Genomic DNA, 16,334 nt, shown 5'->3' with positions numbered 1-16,334 from the left:
TTAGCATAAGTATGGTATGCTGTAGCTGAATATCTGTTTTATTTTCTATCTAGGCTGCTGTAAATTGTGTGAGAAAAAGTATTTTTCTATTAGCATTGATTTATGGACAGCTCACAACCATATTGTGGTCCACCTTTAGCAAGTACATAGAATATAAATTATAGTGTATGTAACTTCTGCCTTCATCTTATTTTTCCTGCTGTTTTTCTTAATCTAGAATTTTCACATTAAAAATAAAACCCTTTTTACTGATTTAGTTCACATTTTTAGTAGCTATACTTTGAATTATTTTGGGGATACTTATCAGCATAAATAAATAGATGGTGCTCTTCCTTTTGTGCTCTGTATTGTTGATCAGTTTCTTCACCAGATTCGAATACCTTTGGATCTTATTTTTATTCTTCTTCTTCTTCTTAAATAGATGTATGCATATCAGGGCCACCATCCCATTGACTTCCAAATATTTATTTCTAGACCTGACTTCTCATCTGTGCTCTAGTTTTGTATTCGTGGTGGTGCTATTAAGAAATATCCTTGGGGCTGGGTGCAGTGGTATATGCCTTTCATTTCAGCAGACCTCTGTGGCAAGAAGATTGAAAGCTCAAGCCCAGCCTGGGCAACTTAAAGAGATCTTGTCCCGAAATAAAAAAAATTTTAAAAAGAGGGAGAGCTGAGGGTGAAACTCAGTGGTAGAATGACCCTGTGTTTAATCTCCCGTTAACCCACTGTCCCCCACTCCCCCACTCCCCAAAAAAAGGAAGAAAGAAAAGAAACAATAGTTAAATATTCTTGGAGTTGGGGCTGTGGCTCAGTGGTAGAACACTGGCCTGGCATGAACAGGGCCCTGGATTTGGTTCCCAGATCCTTAATATTAAACATGTTGGTTTCCCACATACCAGGTCCCTTACTGCCAACATTTCACACACCCCCCCAATGCCTTTCAGCCTAGAAATTTAATCACTTGTCTATTTTTTATTTTTCATTTTCTAAATCTAGTCTGTGTGACTCCCTTTGAAATGTCTACTGTCATCCTTTCCTCATTCTTCTATTCACCATATATTTTTTGCTGCCTGGCTCTGCCTCTTGTTTCTTCCTGCCCAGTGACCACTGTGCCTTTTGACCTGATCTTCCTGCTGTCTGCTCTTGTGAGGTTTCTTTCGTACTCAGAGATTTGACAGGATAGTTTGTTATCTACAGGCACATTCCTCATTCTAACCATTTTGCAATGTAACTGAATCATTTATTACAGCTGAAAGAACCCGCTTTATAAGATTATCTGCTTTACAAAAGTACTTACTTTGAAGAGTCTGCCATAAAGTTTCTATCTGATATTAGACTACAATTGTTAAATGCTGAGAAAATCCAAATCAGAAAAAGATTGTGTAAAAGATTTTTTTAGAGCCTAGATTTTAAAATAAGTACTTCTAGAAGCTATAATGGAGGTATTTTCTGATGAGACATTCACCTGTTATGGTACTGTATCCTTATTGCTTAGTGTACACCACTGGCTGAACTATGTATAGCCTTATGCTTGGATAACCTTCTTCAAAATCAGGAATTCTGATTTTATCTTTTTAGAAAAGCAGAGACTTTGGCAAGAGTGTTTTCAGATTATCTGCTGCCGGATTACCAAACCCAAGCGGTGGAATGGTCCACTCCTCCCACTGTTTAATGGTCTTATGGAACAGGGCAGCTATCCTACTGTTCCACTAAACCATCCCATTATGCCACACAAATCCATTTTATTGCCCACTAGGGCATCATTTAGTGTGATGCAGCAGTAATTTAATGCCACCCTAGTGGCCTCAGAGAGTTACTGCTACACCACAGGAGAGCTTACATTTTTTCTCTGGGAATGATTTATACATTGGGAGGAACCCGCTGACCTGCTATATAACTTTGTTGCACAGATTAAAAATTGGCATCATCTGGGAGGTCCTTACTCAACCATTTCTCACACCCATGCTTGCCAAGAAGTTTGTTAGGATGTGAGCAGACTTGTATTCTTGCTTAGCTCGTCCATTTACATTAGTATATTGTTTTACAAACTTTTTACTTCTGTCTTATTTTAACCTGTGGCTGGTAAGATCCAAAGTTGTCATCTATTCCTTTTTTTCCTGGTTATAGTGGGCAGATAAGTTTTTTAGTTTATTTATCATATTAAATGTTCTTAGGAATGGACCCTCGTTATTTTACTTTCACACTTTACAGGGAGATTTGTTTTAATTTCATTTCCAACTTTAAACACTATAAGTCATTACACACCATTCTTAATGAGAGTTAGTGATGTTATAAAATTGAAATTGAAAATTGTTTGTTTTTTTTCTGAGCAGACAATCTTGTGACTCTAAAGATTTTAACATACTGTTAAGAGTGGATTATATGAGGCCCTCACCAAATTAAAACAATAAGGAGTTTTTTTTTTCAAATCAGCAATTTTGACGCTGTTAGAAACATGTTAACAATTTACCTTTCTTGTTAAGTCCATTTTTTACCTGCTTAGCTTATACATACTGATGCTTCACATTCTGTCAGGCTGTATTATATGTTTTTAGACATTGTAAACATAATTAAAACCTGAAAGAAGCCTTTAAACATATTAAATCTTCTAATGTGTGCATAAAAGATAACTTTGTCAAAGGCATCTCTTTTCTATGTTATACTGATGCGGTTATTTTTATCAATGTATCATTGACTTCATTTTAACTTTTATTTCAGGCATAAACTTTTAAAACGGTGTGCAGTAGGACCCAGTCGACCTCCCACAATGTCTCAACCAGGGTTCAGTGCAGGACCATCATCATCTTCATCTTTACCACCTCCTGCTTCTTCTAAGCACAAAACAACAGAAAGACAAGAAAAAGGAGACAAGTTGCAAAAGAGACCCTTGATACCTTTTCATCATCGGCCGTCTGTGGCTGAAGAGTTATGCATGGAACAGGATACACCGGGACAGAAGCTAGGGTTGGCAGGGATGGACTCCTCCTTAGAGGTGTCTAGCAGTCGGAAGTATGATAAGCAAATGGCCGTGCCTTCCAGAAATACAAGCAAGCAAATGAATCTGAATCCTATGGATTCACCTCATTCCCCTATTTCCCCTCTGCCACCAACACTCAGCCCTCAGCCACGAGGTCAGGAAACAGAAAGTTTGGACCCACCGTCTGTCCCTGTGAATCCAGCCCTCTACGGAAATGGGCTAGAACTTCAGCAATTGTCTACTTTAGATGACAGAACTGTCCTCGTAGGCCAAAGACTGCCTCTGATGGCAGAGGTCAGCGAGACAGCCTTATATTGTGGGATTAGGCCCTCAAACCCAGAGTCATCAGATAAATGGTGGCATAGTTTTCGTCTCCCAGCCAGCGATGATGCTGAGTTCAGGCCTCCAGAGCTCCAGGGTGAGAGATGTGATGCCAAAATGGAGGTGAACTCAGAGAGCACTGCACTGCAAAGGTAAGGTAACCCCTCCACCAGCCTGCCTGCTGGGCATCACAGCAGGGGTGCTCCCAGAATCAGGGTTCTCCTCATCTTTCCCCATTGAACCAGCAGGCCCCAAATTAAACTGTTCTAATTTCTGCATATTGAAAATAGTTTGTCCTTCATGAGGTTTAGCACATGTGTTGTTATTTAAACACACTGGCATGTGAAGGTCTCTGTTGCATTCTAATATACTTGGTATATGTTAATTTATTTTTGGTCTGCTGCTTGCTTATCAAAGAATTTATGTTTATGAAACTTTTTCATATTGCTGTCTTTGTATGATGACACTTTTGAGGAAGGCTTTGCATGCCCTTAGGTATGTATTATACATCTAGTGATAACATATTTAACGCTTTTGAAGCACCCATTATTCTAAATACTTTATATATTTATATTAATACATTACATTTATGTATTTATGTTACATTAATATTATCTCATTTAATCTTTACCACAGCCATATTATTATGCTAACTTTATAACTGAAAGACTAGGGTTTTGCAGAGAAAATTTGAACCTAGGTTCTCTGTCCTGAGAACTGTTTTTAAGTGCAATTCATGGAATTGGAGACAAAGACATGTTCTTGATGAAGCCTGCTAAATTTTATTTAATTGCCAATGTAATCTTGAAAAGAAAAATCACAATGTAGATGAATTTTTAGTTTTTTAAAAAGCTTTGTTGAAAATCCTCTAAAAAAAGCTTTGTTGAAAATCCTCTAAAACATAAATTCTTTTCTTTTAAAATAATCATTTTACTTTGTTTATCTTGTTCAATTTATCAATTACTTTCCCTTTTAGACTCTTAGCACAACCTAACAAACGGTTTAAAATCTGGCAAGACAAGCAGCCCCAGATGCAGTCACTCCACTTCCTTGACCCGTTGCCTCTGTCACAGCAACCTGGAGACAGTTTGGGAGAAGTCAATGACCCATATACCTTTGAAGATGGCGACATAAAATACATCTTCACAGCAAATAAGAAATGCAAACAAGGGACAGAGAAGGATTCCCTGAAAAAGAATAAGGTACCATTTACTACAGAGTGAACCTAGCACGGTGTGGTTTTCTATCTCTGTCAGTGCAACATGTGTGGGAAGACTTGAGGCAGAATGTTCGAGGTAGTCTTGCCTGATTGCTATGTCCCCATGTTCATGCTCTTGGTACTATTGTATTGAACAACGTATTGTTCCTTTTTATGTCATGGCTTACCTTTGTTTAAAAGTCAGCCGAACATAAATGAAGCTGCATATTTTCCAGGCTATAGCTTCTACAGTGCATGTTTTCTCATATGCTAATTCTTGTTGGCCTATGCTCCCTGCCTATTTCTTTTTAAATATTATTCCCAAATACCCAAAATGTAAAGAAAGAATGATTATGATAGTACCTACCATTTATTGAGCGCCTATTATGCTTACTGTGCTCAGCGCTATACCTATATATTCTCTGAACTAACATCAACACTATCCATAGACTCTGAGTATTAATTTTACTGTTTCATTGTCATACAAGTGAGTACTGGGTCTTTCTGCTGTCTGTAACCTTAAATTTTAAGACATTCTAAAATACTGGGCCATTTAAAGAAAGATTCTCGAGAGTAGAAGAGTGACAGTTGAAAGAGGCCAGTATAGTTGAGGGCAATGTTTTTTAGATTCTTTTACAAGGATCTGTGTAGATCCAGAAGACTTAATCTATAATTCAGTGTCTAAAATGTTGGTAAAGGCAGCTGTTAACACCACGGCAGGTCTGTAATCAGTTGCCACCAGTACTATTGAGGAATAAACCCCTGATTCACTCGGATTACCCCATAGGATTGAGGGGACAGTGGGGAGTTCTTGGTTCTGTTTAAATTCCAGAGCAAGGACATATCTTCTGTATCCTTTGGTTGCATAGACCATGATTTATCATACTTGTGCTCATAACAAATTCCATTCTACCCTCTAATTCTTTGTGTTCTCCCTCATATTCCACACTTTGGGTTGGTGTTCATGTGTTTTGTTTGGCTGAATTTATTATACAGTCAGAGGATGGATTTGGTACCAAGGATGTCACTACACCAGGTCATTCCACGCCGGTGCCTGATGGGAAAAATGCCATGTCTATTTTCAGTTCTGCTACTAAAACAGGTGTGTACAATGATTATTTGCCTCACTTGGATTGTTGCTAAAATAAAATGCAAGGGAGATGAGTCTCAATTTAAAATTATATTTATTGTTACAGCAATGATTTGATCTCATCTTTAATATATTTTTATAGTTTGTTTTTCAGTTCCTTTCAAAACTGATGAGCATATTTGGAAATAATTGTCTCTAAATTTAACTAAAACCATAGGGGGACAAATCACAAGCAGATCATGTTCATTGAGATCCATGTCCTTTCCTCACTTCTTCTTGCCTGATGGAGCTGCTCATTACGTTTCTTTTGCCTTCTGTCCTACAGATGTCCGGCAGGATAATGCAGCTGGCAGAGCTGGCTCCAGTAGCCTTACACAGGTGACAGATTTGGCACCTTCCCTGCATGACTTAGACAACATCTTTGATAATTCTGATGATGACGAACTTGGGGTGAGTGTATAGTATGTTCTGGGTTCTACACATAGAACAATTTCATCAAAGGAGGATTTAATGTCAGTGTTTTGTTATTTTTTTTTTGGTATTTTGATCAACTCATGTGGGAGGCTATGATTTCGGGTTCTGAAGTTTCTTCAAAAATATTTGTATGCTTTGAAAGATTCAAAAAGTTGTTAGTGTAGTAGCTAACCCTCTAGGGTTTTGTTTGTTGATCCCTGCTTTCCACTAGTGTGTTTCGAGTTGTAAATATTAAAATCTTTCACATATATTTTAGTAAATTCCTCTGAATATTATGGGACTAATAGGAAATGTATTATGTGTATTTCTTTAAATCAGATTTTTAATATAATGCCCACATACCTTTTGCTTATCATCTAATAAACTAGTGGTTAGTCTTCATTTTGAAGAATGCACACTTAAATGGTCTGTACTTTTTAGGATCTTAGTATTGTGGTAGGGAAATAAAATTTATACACGTGGAAGTCAAATTATTTAATAAAAGTCATGATTATAGTAACAGGTAAGAACTACAATTCTTTGCAGATCAGCTGAGCTAACAGTTAGGAATTTGTGTGCTTATCCTCTTAATTAGCTCTGTATGTTTGGACAAACATAAATACCCGTTATTCTGAACCCAGAGATGAGCAACATAGGCTCTCTTTTCTTAGAAGTCAGTTCATTATTTTTTCATTTATTCACTTACCAACCCTCCCATCCATTTTATATACATTTGTTAATCATGTGATGATCACTTCCTTTGTGGCAGATACTAAAGCTGATCATCACACCATAAATATGATTAAATTATCACTCTTGTACTTCAGACATTCAAACTTAAGGAGAAACAGCATATAAAGTTGCAGTATACTTAAGAGTGCAGGAACAGATCAGAATCTAAGGATGCTGAACATTCATTCAAGTACAGAATGACAGGACATTGGTGTTTAAATTAAGGCTTGAAGGTTAAGTAGAGATCAGATTTTCTAAAGTCCTCTCTAACTTTAAAATCAAAAGTGGCTAATTAACAGATATTATACACCATTAGTGTTATAAGTACTTGAAAGATTAGAAGATCATAAAGGCCTTGAAGAATGATTTGATTTGAAATCTGGAAAGGCTGAGGGCAGTTAGAAGCAGGGAGGGATGTTAATTTGAGTGTGGAATGAGCCCTGATTAAGCAGCAAGAAGGGATAGGATTGGGGGGATGAGGAAGAGCTCACTAGTCTGCTATTTCTTGGTGGCCAAAGTCTGATAGGACTTGGAAGGGTTTGGACCAGGCGTAAGGCTCTGGACTTCACACTATTGATAACATGTTCCTAGGAAAGCTGTTGGGGTGGTTGTGCACTGTAAGAAGTGCATATTGTTTTTTTACTATTTTAACGTGCAGGAAGCAAGAATCCCTATTTGTTATTTTGTTGAATTAGAACAGGAAAACCTTAATTCAGGCAGTAGTTTTGTGAAAGAAGAGAACACGGCAATGTGCAAAACTCTGGTAGAAGAAACAGCACATTTCCTATTCAGGCATTGAAGGTCCTTTTTGAACTTACCTTTTCAAAGCCAGACACTGCCTGTCATTTGTTTTAAGGATCCTGAGTACAAGGTTAGATGCTCTGGTGGTGATGGTAGGAAAAGTATGACAAGAAAAAGAATCAAAAATCAAAAAAGCAGCAAGGGAAAAAGTAAACAGTATGGATTGCCTGGTACTATTCATAGCCACCCTCCCTAGTGATTGTGAGTGTGCTCTGTGCCATTGAACTTATTTTCTGAATAAATTGTAAGTTACTATTGAGTGATATGAAGTAATGCTTAAATTTAGAGAATATAATTTTTAGTGAGTTGGACATTTTTAATTGAATTTTCATTTCTCTGAGTGTTCTGTTTAACTGATTTCTGGTCTAGCATTTAATCACATGAATAGTTTATCTTAGAATCTATTGCTACTCCATCTAACTTATAAGTAGAGGCTGATGGCCAAGTTTACATCTGAATTATCTTTGAATTTAATTTTATGTTAATAAAAGACCTTCTATTTGTAATATTTCTGTTTTTCTTTATGTGTTTTTGTTTTGTTACCAGTTTATTTGAGTTCTTAAAGATGATCTTGCCTACTAAGGGAATTGATTTTTTTTTTTTGAGTAATTCACCAAAGTATCTCTGTGTATTTAAATAATTTTATAAAGTTTGTGTGTGTTGTGTGTGTGTGTGTGTGTGTGTGTGTGAGAGAGAGAGAGAGAGAGAGAGAGAAGATGAACTCTAACTGTCAAAATAGATATCAAAGGTACATAGTTCATTGTGGTAAAAATAAAAATAATTGGAAATCATGAGGTCATCTGTTTTAGCCGCCTGCTTCCAAACAGAAGGAAATCTAGACCAGTTGCCAGTCACTGCTGAAGCTCCACCCTAATATAATCATTTTTGTCTGAGAAACAGTTTTTCTAGTGACCCGAGAGGGAAAGTTGCTGAAGGTCTGTAAACTCTACTGTGATGGCGTAATCTGCCCTTAGTAGATCCATGAGGGAGCAAAAAAAGGACTCTCAATTTTTCTTCCTCGCTAAGTTTATGACCATGTCCTGTGTTTCACAGTTCTGCTGGGATTTCTGATAGTTCACCTGGTGAATGCTTTGTAAGGAAGCATCTTTTTTTTTTGGAATCTCAGGAGGCATACTCTTCAAAATGCTGACTCTGTGTGCTCTTCTGTTTTAATAATAATCATCACCATCACCATCATTATCTCTTCTCAGGCTGTATCACCTGCACTGCGCTCATCAAAAATGCCTGCCATTGGGACGGAAGACCGACCTCTTGGGAAGGATGGAAGAGCTGCTGTTCCATACCCACCAAGTATGTGGATAAAGCCAACTGAGCTCAGGCTTGCTGCTATAAACTTCTCATAGAAAAGTTCTCAAAATCGGTGGTGCTTTTTCTGAAATTTCCCTCTTTATTTTTGCTTTTGACAAAATTCTAATTATAAGTTAAAACTTGTTCAAGTTGATCTTCCTGAGAGATTAGCAGGCAGCCTTCTTTTGTGTTGAAATTAAGAATTAATTTTGTGCTGGGCATGGTGGCACACAACTGGAATCCTGAGGCAGATTACAAGTCTGAGGCCAGCAACTTAGCGGGACCCTATCTCAACATAAAAATAAAAAGGGATGATGAAGTGGCTCAGTGGAAAAGCACCACTGGGTTCAGTCCCAGGTATTTAAAAAAAAAAAAAAGCTAACTTTTTTTTTTTTTTTAAAGAAAGAGTGAGAGAGAGGAAGAGAGAATTTTTTTAATATTTATTTTTTAGTATTTGGCGGATACAACATCTTTGTCTGTATGTGGTGCTGAGGATTGAACCTGGGCTGCACGCATGCCAGGCGAGCGCGCTACCGCTTGAGCCACATCCCCATCCCAAAAGCTAACTTTTATAGTGTAAATGTAGAAAAACATCTTTTTGGTTTATTTTTCTAATAGTCCCCTCCTAGTAGGATAAATGCTGCACTTCTGATTTTCAGAGTGATATTTCACTATGAGACATTGTACAAAACATTTCAATTTTCATAAATTTAATTCAAAAATAATGACTTTCTCTTCTGTGGTCCTTTTCAAAATTCATATTGAGCTAGGTACAGTGGTCTACACCTGAAATCCCAGCAACTTGAGAGGCTGAGGCAGGAAGATTGCAAGTTTGGTACAAGTCGGGCAATTTAGGGAGACCTTGTCTCAAAAAAATCAAAAGGCCTTGGGATGTTGCTCAGTGATAGATCGCCCTGAGTTCAATAGTGCTACTGTTACTGCTACTACTACTACTAATTCACATTGAAGTTTTTGTCTGTCTGTCTTTCACTCATTCATGGTACTAGGGATTGAACCCAGGGTCTTTTACCACTAAGCTAAATCCCCAGTCTTTTTTTGAGACAGGGATCTTGCTAAGTTGAACTTTGGATCCTCCTGCCTCAGCCACCTGAGTTTTGTGTTTTCTTTTGAGATCAAGGAGTTTTCTCATATATATGCCGACATGTAGTATATTTTAGTACATTCTTTTTTCTAAGAAGCCACATTATTGTATAAGAGGAAGGAAAGTCAGGGCAGCATGTAAAAGTTCTCTGAAGCAGAGACATAATTCCATAGCAAATCATTCTTCAATACCTTCTCATTAACTTCATCCGGTAATGAGAACAAATTGAGGGGAAAAACCACCGTGTCACAGGGATGAGTCAAAAAGTTTTATGAACCTATAAATGTAGTGCTGATTTACTCAAATGTAGAAGTGGGAAGTATACAGAGATTGGATTTTGACAGCTTTAGTGGATCTATCACTTTTTTAAATATGTAAAGCTTTCTCAAGCATGACATGAATGAAAATGAATAATGATGGCCAGCCAATTGCTGTAGTTTTTTAATTAAACATTTTCCTTTTTTTAGTACTCTGCACTACAGAATTTTTACAAACTTGGAACTTCACAGATTAAAAGAAATAGTTTTAAAATAGATACATATGGGATAGGTCAAATGAGTGATTTTTTTTTTTTTTCCTTTTGAAGACCCAGTTAACCCTTTGCCCTTTTTGACATGAAGTGATAAGCAGTGATATAAGATGTTAAAGTGCCTGGGACCATGTCACAGATGTCCTGCTTGTTATGACTTTGCCCAATAGAGTATACTGCATGCTCTCTCCTTTCATTTTTATTCAAGAAGAAATTTTTTTGAGAAGAAGCAACTCAGAATTTGATGATAAAGTATAGGTATAAAAATTAATTAATATGAAATATTATCACTAGGAAAAGCCAGATAAAAGTATGTATGTAAATTTGTGTTTGGGGGAGGGTGGTGTGTAGACATTTACACAGTATTTCCTCCCAAGAAATGACAATGAAAATAGACTAGCAAGAAGTTTTCATATCTGCAGTAGCTTTATTGGATGTTGAGGTGGAAAGACAGATGTGTAATGACATTTAATGTCTAGAACAGCACTGTCCAATAGAAATCCAAAGTGAGCCACAAATGAAAGCCACATATGTAATTTTAAATTTTCTAGTAGCTATGCTAAAAAAGTGAAAAATGTGAAATAAGTTTTGATAATAATATTCTATCTTAATATATCCTTGTATCAGTATAAAAAGTTATTGGGATATTTTACATTTTTGTGTTACTCTTTGTATATTCATATTTTATATATTTTATACATGCAGCTCATCTCAGTTTAGCCTAACCCTATTTTGAATGCTCAGTAGCCACTTGCAGCCAGTAGTTACAGTGTTGGAAAGCACAGGTTTGTGGTTATTAATTTGTGTATATGATAATGAAGAAAGCAACAAATTAACAACAAGGTGTGTTACAATAAAGTAATCAAACAGGTGTTTTTCTCAGGTTTTACTAATTAGTTGCTTACGAATTTTTGTTTAGAAGTGTGTCAGTTTGAAGTATGAATCTTTGAAAAGGCAAAAGAAAGTTGGAGTTTTTATTTGGCTTCCCTTGTTCTGAAATGGCATGTAACTATTTTCAGAGCATCGGTAGATGCTCTGGGTGGGGAGGATGCTGAGAAATCAACAGGACAGCCTCTGGTGGAGTGTTTTGGTCCTGGCGGTGTGTGTTTGTTTAAGGGTGAAGGTCTGTGTCCTCACTGAGTTCCTGAGGTTTTGCAGGGTGGAAGTTGTGGAGCACTAGGAGCTGGATTCCTCCCCTACCTTCTGTTCTGGGAGCTGTTCCTGACTTCACTTTAGCCCTTCTCTAGGAAGAAAGTTGAATGGCAATCCATGTTGCTCTATTTTTAAAGACCAAGTATTTTTTTTCCTCTGGGTCTCTATCTTCTTTTTACCTTACCCATTTTGAGGCCAGTTCCCTGTTCGTCATCTCAAAACTAATTTGGGGTCAGCTCTTTTCAGAAAATTCCTGTAACTGAACAGCAATTTCATCTTTTTCCAATGAAACCAGAATTGATGGGGGAGGACTGAATTGTGCTGACTTCATCACTTACAGAATGTTTAAGATATACCTGGCACAGTGTTCATGTCGTCTCATTTAACACACACAAAAATATGAGGTTAGATATTATTACCAGTTTACAGATGCAGAATTGAAGTTAGGTTAAAAATCTTCTTTAGGAATATATGATAATAAGAATGGTGAAGATCACTTTTTAAAGTGAATTTTTAGCAAGTGAAATTTTATCTATGCTTTCTTTGTTACCTTTGATAAAAATTAACAGGGTACCTGAGACTTTGAAAACTTAAAGATATATGAGTGCATTAGGTAACATCAATAAAGTTGAGTAGCCTTAATTGGAATATGCCTTTGTTTCATTTCTTAGAGAAAATTCAAAAATTAATTTAATAAAGCCATTTTTTTGTAAAATATTTTATCATAGTTGGAATGGTTAAGCCCATCACTTTGACTTTGAGAGGCATTACACATTTTCTGTATTTTTCACAGATGTATATCGATAATTAAGATCTTAAGACAGTGCTAGTTTAAAGATTTTATAAAGCAGAATAATAATTTAAAATATTATGCTTATAAACTAGCTTATATTAAAATTTTGTAGTAGCTGTTCTTTGGCTTGGGAAAAGGTTAAAGGGGAATAGATTTATTTCAAGTGTAACCTAACTTCATATTAAATTCTTCCTCTTTGTTTTAAAGGAGACTTAACTGTTAATATGGAAGCTACACTCTTTACTGCCTCAGAGTGTATCAGCTATATCGTGTCTAAAATGGTTTGCTAGTAGTTTGTTTGTGGCTTATTTGGTTTTGCTAGTTTCTGGAAATTGTTCAGTTTGTTTCAAGTAGAATATTCTCATAGCAAGAAGGTGCCTTGAATATTTGGGATTTCAGCTCTTCTTCTTCTTCACAGTAGTAGGCACCATTTTGTCTGAGGAAATCTTTTTTTTTTTTTTTTTCAATTAGAGCTTTATAATTATGTATAGTAGTTGTTTATCCCAACAGTCTCATACATGAACAGAATTTGATTTCAGTTCATGATCCTCTCCGCTTTCCTCTAATGGAATCTTACATAGATTCCTACTATAGCAAATAGAAGGGAAGCTTCTCCAATAGAAGTGAAAGTTGAGATCTGATTTCAAGCCTGTTGGCCTCTCTCCTCTTTTTCTTATATAGTACCTGAAGCTTAGACGTAGTAAATGATTTAGGATTATATAGTTATTTCACTAGTCAACATGGTAAAAATGATCTAATGCAGACTTTCTCACTTTTTCTCGGCCTGTATATGCCGAGATCCTCGGAAGTTTCTCCTACCCCCAAAAAAAGGGAAACATGGAAGAAATGCTGAGAATTACACATTTTGTCGACCCTTCCCAGTTAGCTGAGGGATCTGAGGCCCTGAGGGCAGAAGAGACCTGACCATAGCAAAGCTATTCCCCAACCTGGGTTGTAGACCTTAGCCCTCTATCCCTTTTTTATACACCTCTGCTTTAGATTGCAGCCTGGGGAATTCTGAGACTGTGTGAGACAGTTCTGTATTAATTTCTGATTAAGGGTTAGACGTCAGATCTTAGTCTATTTGGTGATGACTATTTGTCTGTTTAAATTGTGAAATTGCTAGAAAGACAATAGGATAGGAAATTAGGATATTCAATATGATCCCAAGTTGCTGATTTAAACTTATGACTCCAAACTTTATAAATTTGCAGTGCAGGACACCCCCTAGTGGGCGAGTTTTTCAATGACAACTTGTATTTCATGGTGTATATTCTGCAACCAGTATCTTAATGAGTCTGTTAGTGATGATGATCACTTCAGATGTAGTAAAGTTGTGTTTTTTTTTTTCTCTAATTGAGAATCGCTGTTCTAAGTATTCCCCTTCCCCACTGGTTGTTTTATGTTAAATTATTTTGATTCTAGGGTGGGTTTTTGAACCTAACTATAAAATTTCATTTTAATGTTAGCCTAGAAAGAGAGTGTGGAATTGTTTTCGTGAAAGAGCTGCACCAAATAATCATACTGCATAAAAACCACCATTTTAGCTCTAAACAACTTTTATTTTCTGTAATATTTCATACATAATTGTAAGCATGGATAGAATTTTTAATAATGCGGTTACTCCATCAAATTGCTTCCAGTTTCTATTTAATTCATCTCTTTAGACTTTCCAAGAAATAAATTACTAGAAGAAAAACATATTTTGTAGCACTCATTCACTTAATTAACATGAAGTCATATCATAAAGCATTAAAAAGGTACTAGTAAAGTACCAGAGGAGTAAAATTTTCTACCAAAGACCATCTTCTTAGAAGCTTCCATTATTAATATTCTGTTGTATAACTGATTCAGTTAATATTATTTTCTGGTGCCTAATTGGGTACATGGCTGTGAAGTAGACTTGTTTTTTGAAGTCTTGATTGTTAAAAGAAATGTTCTTTTTTTTCCCCCTTTTTTTAGCAGTTGCAGACTTGCAAAGGATGTTCCCCACCCCTCCATCTTTGGAACAGCATCCTGCATTTTCTCCTGTGATGAATTATAAAGATGGGATCAGTTCAGAGACAGTGTCAGCATTAGGCATGATGGAGAGTCCTATGGTCAGTATGGTTTCAACACACCTCACAGAATTCAAAATGGAAGTAGAAGATGGATTAGGAAGTCCCAAACCAGAGGAAATAAAGGTAATTGTCAGTATATCAACTTTTCCAAGGCAGGGTGTTTCCATATGGATCCATAGGTATAGTTTTTGAAATGGTATTGGTGATGTGCCATACATATATGACTAAGAACAATTTGTTTTGGAGCATGAGGCATACTTGTTAGTGTCTTGATTAATATAAAATTTTGCCATCAGCTTTTTTCTGATGAATTAACAATAGTTTTTGTTGCTGTTTATAAAAGTCTGCACATCTGTGGTTTTGTCCTCAGTAGCTTTCCAGAACTAACACCAGCCCTTTTGTTGCCACAGGACTTTTCATATGTGCACAGAGTTCCACCCTTTCAGCCTTTTGTGGGATCTTCCATGTTTGCTCCACTGAAGATGTTGCCGAGCCATTGCCTGCTACCTCTGAAGATACCTGATGCCTGTCTGTTTCGGCCTTCGTGGGCAATTCCTCCTAAAATTGAACAACTGCCCATGCCCCCTGCAGCCACTTTCATTAGGGATGGCTACAAGTATGTACAGGAGCTCTGTCAGTTCTTGTACAGTAGCATGTCATTAGAATTTGCCATTATTGGCCATTCATGCTTTTGTATACATGATCTTAGGTTAAAAAAAAATGTATTTATTTCTAAATGACTTTTCATATATTTAAAAACTGAGGGTAATTATATTGGGAACTTTGATGTTTGTGCTCATTCAGTGCCAAATTGATGTGTACGATGGAATTGAGCACTCGACTGGAGTTAGTAATATTCTTTGTGTGGTTGTGATAAGAACTTTGTTTTGGTATAAAGTGATGATTTCAGTGTGTTATTTAGAAACAGTTTAAAATTAAGTATTAATGTAGATAATTTCTGTTACTGACTCCATATCATATACGAAAATAGCTACAGGATGGCGGAAAGATTTAGAGGATGGGAAAAGAGGTGTCTATAGCAGCATGGACATATTTCATTCTGTCCAGAAAAATAGTACTTATATCAATGATGTAGAATCAGTCTTTCCTTAAATAAATAATTTCATAATAAGATAATTTAAATGTTATAAAATAAAAGACCACAAACTCATGTTTGTATTGGGGCCAGGTAAGCAATATATGAATGAAATGGGCAGGTTAAAAAGGTAGTTCTACTGGTACTCAACCTCATTTTGGGGGACAGAAGGAGTGAGTGGGTCCCATGTGTGCCACACTTGCTAGTCAGTGGCAGAGTTGTTGTCAGACAGCAGTGAGGTTAATGTAGTTGGGTTTTGTTTTTGATGGTGGGTAGAAATCTGACTTGGATGTACATTTTCACATTTAAAGTGTTGGCAACTAATTCAAAGTCAAACTTTAGGAACCAATGAAATTGTGTTCAGACCCCTTCCATGGGCTACATGTTTGTGACCTTCTTTAAAACATATTGATGAAATCAAAGTTAATGCAATAACCAGGTTTCATGCATGTAAGTCAGTCTCAGAATGAAGAAGTATGATGGATACACATCACATGTAAATGTGTAGATGGATGTCAAGAACCTAGATTTGGGCAGCAGGAAGCCACAGCTGCAGTGTCATAGAGCCGACATTCCTGCCTTGTAAAAATTCTGTGTATGACATCAGATGACCTTTTTATCTGAGTACTCTTCTTTTTAAAACGGAGTAATCTTGCCCTGTATGCCACAGGGAACTTTTGAAAGGCTTCAGCAACTAATGTTTGTGGCAGTACCACAGAGGT

General features: G+C 36.5%; 1 protein-coding gene across 3 annotated transcripts in view; it reads left to right on the top strand.

Annotated features, from left to right (window-relative positions):
* The window catches only part of Med13l (mediator complex subunit 13L), a 309,479-nt gene that overhangs the window by 255,037 nt on the left and 38,108 nt on the right, over positions 1–16,334 (top strand). For 2 of the 3 annotated variants that reach the window (XM_076855448.2, XM_076855371.2), the window contains exons 10-16: positions 2,719–3,450; positions 4,275–4,500; positions 5,493–5,598; positions 5,912–6,036; positions 8,784–8,883; positions 14,419–14,639; positions 14,927–15,132. In XM_076855448.2, the coding sequence (XP_076711563.2) occupies positions 2,719–3,450; positions 4,275–4,500; positions 5,493–5,598; positions 5,912–6,036; positions 8,784–8,883; positions 14,419–14,639; positions 14,927–15,132 (1,716 nt within the window). The remainder of the gene's footprint in view (positions 1–2,718; positions 3,451–4,274; positions 4,501–5,492; positions 5,599–5,911; positions 6,037–8,783; positions 8,884–14,418; positions 14,640–14,926; positions 15,133–16,334) is intronic. The other variant, XM_076855405.2, reaches the window with a different exon arrangement.

The sequence above is a fragment of the Callospermophilus lateralis genome, chromosome 1 (assembly GCF_048772815.1).
Source record: "Callospermophilus lateralis isolate mCalLat2 chromosome 1, mCalLat2.hap1, whole genome shotgun sequence".
In the NCBI taxonomy this organism is placed as follows: domain Eukaryota; kingdom Metazoa; phylum Chordata; class Mammalia; order Rodentia; family Sciuridae; genus Callospermophilus; species Callospermophilus lateralis.
Note: the sequence above shows the minus strand (reverse complement) of the source record. Positions and strands in the feature narration are given on the sequence as shown.